Source organism: Lathyrus oleraceus, chromosome 5, assembly GCF_024323335.1.
Source record: "Lathyrus oleraceus cultivar Zhongwan6 chromosome 5, CAAS_Psat_ZW6_1.0, whole genome shotgun sequence".
In the NCBI taxonomy this organism is placed as follows: domain Eukaryota; kingdom Viridiplantae; phylum Streptophyta; class Magnoliopsida; order Fabales; family Fabaceae; genus Lathyrus; species Lathyrus oleraceus.
Genome location: NC_066583.1, coordinates 2,478,852 through 2,483,774, shown reverse-complemented (window position 1 = coordinate 2,483,774; position 4,923 = coordinate 2,478,852). Strand labels below are relative to the sequence as shown.

At 33.3% G+C, this 4,923-nt stretch overlaps 1 protein-coding gene across 2 annotated transcripts; it reads right to left on the bottom strand.

Annotated features, from left to right (window-relative positions):
* Positions 1 to 275: 275 nt before the first annotated feature.
* LOC127086461 (uncharacterized) lies at positions 276 to 4,505 on the bottom strand. Of its 2 annotated transcripts, none has more exons than XM_051027223.1 (14): positions 4,376 to 4,505; positions 4,062 to 4,207; positions 3,854 to 3,991; positions 3,659 to 3,743; positions 3,501 to 3,577; positions 3,286 to 3,386; positions 2,991 to 3,120; positions 2,362 to 2,478; positions 2,192 to 2,277; positions 1,478 to 1,544; positions 1,230 to 1,308; positions 1,002 to 1,093; positions 732 to 875; positions 276 to 630 (listed from the first exon to the last, which is right to left on the bottom strand). In XM_051027223.1, the coding sequence occupies exons 2-14, from the start codon at positions 4,158 to 4,160 to the stop codon at positions 595 to 597; spliced, it is 1,251 nt and encodes a 416-aa protein (XP_050883180.1). In that variant the 5' UTR covers positions 4,161 to 4,207; positions 4,376 to 4,505; the 3' UTR covers positions 276 to 594. The 2 variants fall into 2 exon arrangements, with proteins under 2 accessions (XP_050883180.1, XP_050883181.1); XM_051027224.1 differs by having other exon boundaries at positions 4,062 to 4,223; positions 4,376 to 4,500.
* Positions 4,506 to 4,923: the final 418 nt, after the last annotated feature.

Below are 4,923 nucleotides of genomic sequence, written 5' to 3'. Positions count from 1 at the left end.
TGTTAGAACTCGTAAATTTTGGAATTTCAGATACAAAATTCTCTAAAATTTTGGTATAAAACTTACAATTTTTAAAATTTTCAATAGTTGCTTCAAAATTTCCAGTTTCGCCCCAAACCTTTCAAAAATACACGTGAATCTTGTAAATTTGATAAATAAGTGAAGTGATTTTCCAAGGTCAATGTTGTCTTTCAGATGCAATGGGGGATGTAGAGTTTAATTGGGGTGACAAATTAAATCCTCCAAAATATATTACAACTGAAATTAATCAAAAATAAATAAAACAAGATTTAGATTAATCAAAGGTGTGACTTGAGTTGTGTAAATTTTACATGAAAAGATTTTAGGCCTCGACACCTCGTAAGAATCGAACATGTCCTGTACATATCTAAGACAAAATTTTACATGTCCCAAAAAATGTCACTACTAATACATATTGAATACGTTATTGAAGACTTGCAAATTCGCAGTCACCAATACATGAATGCTTCTGTTTGTTTGTACCCACTTCTCGTCACTTTGATTTGAATAAATATATATACACTTTGCTTTGAGAGACAGAACCGTGCAAATCCAATATGACTAAGCAAGATGTTACTTCTGATGAAATCGTGAGACGATCAAGTGTATCTGCAGGGAAGAAAATTACACACAAACCATATAGTCAATTGTTTGTCAAGAACATCTGAAAACATAAAATAGCTTGCAACAGGAACAATATCTTTGCTTACAATGTTGTTTTCGGGTTTCCTCCAATAAAATCCTTGAATAGCAATCACGGCTAAGTTTGAAGATACAAGGACAAATATACTCAAAGAGTGTTTTCCCATCCACTCCAACGCACTTGTCAAACGTCTGTGACCGTAAACATCTACCTGCATTGTCGAACATGTGGTATATATAACCTTAAATTTCCATTGCAAGAGATCATTGCTGCAAAGAAGGAACATTAGATAATATATCTGAAATAGTTTTCTATTGTCACAGCATTTAGAACTCACCAGAACGTATAAAGCCATAAATGTGATACCAGAAGCTGCAGAACTAAGCAGCATATAACTGACTGTGTACAGAGATTTATTTGGAGGAATTCCTGAAAACAAAAAGTTAAATGAATACAATTTTTTCTTTGCATCAGTGAACGTAGATACAGATTGATTTGCTAAAAACTAACAGCGATGATTATGAAGAGAAAGTGCTCGAATCATCATCAGTGAGTACCAACATACCTAATATAGCCAAGAACCATCCGAGAGCCAAAAATGAAACTGAAAAGCCAAGCCAGTGATTTATGCGCCCTCTGTGATCCTACAGTATTACAGAAAAGTATAGATCAGCTGAGTCGGCTCTACTGCACAATCAAAGGATGTAGTGCCAAAATACGTTATAGGGGTATTTTAAATTAAAGAAATCAAAATGGAAAATGTTAAAATTTTACAGGCATAGAAGTTTCAGTTAACTCAATACATGATCTCACCTCTAAATGGGCAAGAATGTGACCGTATTGGAGCCCAATGATGCATGAAACTGCAGCTGTTATGGAACTGAACACAAATGAAAAGGATTATAATTTATAAACTGTCTTTTGTTAGTACCGATCAACATAACTTGAATATTAGAATAAAGCATACAACCATCATATAAATTTCTGCTAAATTAGTATTCCTTGCTAAACAATATATAGAGAATCAAAAAGGTGTAAACAGGGGGAAATATTAGATTCTACCAAAATCTGCAACTTATTCAGTAGAAAACAAACCTTTTACAATAGATAATACTTATAAAATGGCAACTAAAATATCATAGAAGGAATCATTGCACGAAATAACTGCACATCGCTCTATTGTGTACAATAGGGAACAGATAAACATGAGGTCAGTCGGTGAAGGCTGTTCCAAAAAAAATAAGGACCTCTGTTGCAAAACTAATTGAAGTTGGTTATTTTAAGTATGATGATCGAACCTGTCCTAGCAAAAGAGCCCTTCACAATTTAGTGAAGTTTTTTTTAGCATAAATCCAACAAGGAGTTTATTGTTTTACTAGGAAGTTAAAAGAAAAATCAATCGGGTTTGATTTAGAATAACATCACCATGAACTTGTTATATAGTCTCAATAATCCATGAGATCACTGTGTCGGAAATAGAAATATGAAGTGATAAACTTTCATACATATGTGAAGTAGACTAGTTACCTCAAAATGCCTTCTGGGTCAAAAGGGGCGTGACACCATGATGGAGAACTATCTGAAACTTGGCCAGTGCTAGACATATTGCACTCCTGGAAGTTACATAATCAAGGTATTAACATGTCAAAGTATGATGTAAACCATTGAACAAAGAAATGGGACCATTTATAAGATACCTTAAGATTTCTATAAACAGGCTTTTTGTATAGATGGTCAAGACCAAGAATATACCGATCGATCATTCCAGCAGAATTACAGGCAGGTCCAAGATCTCCTCTCACCGAACAATTCACCTGATATAGATAGAGTTGAGAACATTGCAAGAATTATAAATTAAATATTTTGAATTTCATCAGCAGTATGGTTTATAACTAACGAAGCTATTTAGAAAAACTCAAGTCCCGCATACATTAAAGATAAAGTTTGACTAGAGTTTATAAAACATGACACCCATCACCTTACACGTCGGTTTTGTAAGAATGAGTAGGTCCAATATATATATATAAAACTTATAGAATCATAAGCAATAATAACCAGGTAAACATTTTGGCAAATAATAGTGTGTATTGGATAAGGCAAAAATAGAAGGAATATGCCGGTATTACTATTGGAAACAACGAATCACTCATCAGTTGTAGGTTGAACAAACATGACATGTACATTTTCACAATAACCCTAACACAGGTGTCTTAGACTAGCAACTGTTCTATATTATGCCGCACATCAAATTCAAAACGAAAAATTCCTGCACAGAATAAACAACTAAGTGGAAAGTGAAGCGTGTGGACGTGTAGCCTAATCTCACCTTGTAAACATTGCCACTGTCAATTGGAGGCAAAGAAGAGGTAGCGGCTGATACATCAAACTGCCAATCTGGAACATATAGACCATACAACAATCCCGAGTGAATTGCCAACAATACTGCTGCAACAAACCTGCATATAAAACATGTGTGACATCAGGAGGAAAGGCAAAACTATGTATGGACATATCAACTCCAATGCTCAACGAATACACATTGCGAAATTCAGTCAGTGTGATATACTATACTACAAGGTTTCAACTAAAAAGTTAAACTCGTGAAGAAATTGAAAGCTTACCAATGCCAGTAATAACTTCTGATGAAACCCATTTGTTTCCATCGCAGAGTCGGAAGCCAGATCTCACATAAAGCAGCAACTATATAACCAATAGATATCCTCTGTATGTATTCATAGTTCATCATTTCAAATTGCTTACAACAACCTCGTCACGAAATTGAAGTACGAAAAGAATATATACTTAAATGAATTGAAGTTAAGGAGTAAAGTGGCACCTGTAAAACTCCAAACCATCTTATACTTTGAATGTCAACACCATAAGTTAAGGATGTTATCCCATGAAAATAACCACCTGAAACGATAATGATTTTTTATCAAACATGTGAAGCTCTCAGTAAGTAAGAAATTAGTAGTTATGAGTTTAATTACTGACCTTGAAGAAGAATGCCAAGAATGAAGAGCTGAAGTGATCTAACAAATGCTTTCCATGTGGCTTGTGTTCTTCTATGTGGCCTTCTCTGACATTTTTTATAGAAAAAAAGAAGTTAAAAGATTAACCCTAGTTGGTAGATGAAGATGCAAAATTGAAGAAGAAGAAGAAGAAGGTGTGGATGGAGTGAAGAATTACCTTGTAAACAAGTGCGAGTGAAATTCCAACGAGAAAGAGAAAAAAAGGCATAACTAAATCAGCGAGGTGAATTCCATTCCACGGAGCATGAGGAATTACGGGGAAGATGGATCCACCATAATCGACGAAAATCATAAGCTGCAACGTAGTAATAATAATAGTCAAACAAGAAAAGAGAAACGTTGACCGGAAAGAGAGAGAAAGTTACAAAAACAGAGAGGCCGCGGAAGACGTCCACGGAGGCGACTCGGGGGAGTCTGAGCTGAGTTTGCTCGGAATTGAGCAGCAGCGGCCGTGGATCCGCCATATTTGTTGGTTCAGTCACTGTACGGACGGTGGTGGAGATTCATTCATCTGATGAATAAATAATCTGAAATGGATTAAGTTGAAATGGAAGAAAACAAAAGTGGAGTAAGTCATTTTGGACAATTGTGCTTTATTGTTTTTATTTGAAATTAGTGAAATTGGATTGCGTTAGAATATGAGAAGACGGCGTGAAAGAGAGAAAATATAGGAACATGCCTTCTTGTCTTTTACGCCGTGTCGCCACCTGATGATAATGTCCCTTTGGGATCAGAGAGAAAACCCAATTATTTTTTTCTAATTTATTCTTCACAAAAATATTCCCTCCCTTTCTTTTTTCACTTTTTATACAACTAGGACTAACATTCCAGATTATAAACACTAAAATAGTAAGTGGTGGTAACATGCAACACTTACTACAAAAAAATTGTTTTTTAAAATGTTTTCTTTATACATATAAAAAAATTAATATTATTATTTTTTTAAATAATAATATTCTTTTTATCTATAATATTTTTAATTATTTATTAAATTCATTTTTTTAATAATTATTTAAGGGTAATTTTAATAAAAATATAATAAAAAGGAATAAAAATTATCAAAAAAGTGACTCTTAAAAATAAAAACATCAACCTTCTTTTTATCTATATCTATATATATATATATATATATATATATATATATATATATATATATATGTTTTATCATTTTATTATTTTATACTTATTTTTATTAAAAGCAGGTATCTTACATTAAAATATTTATTT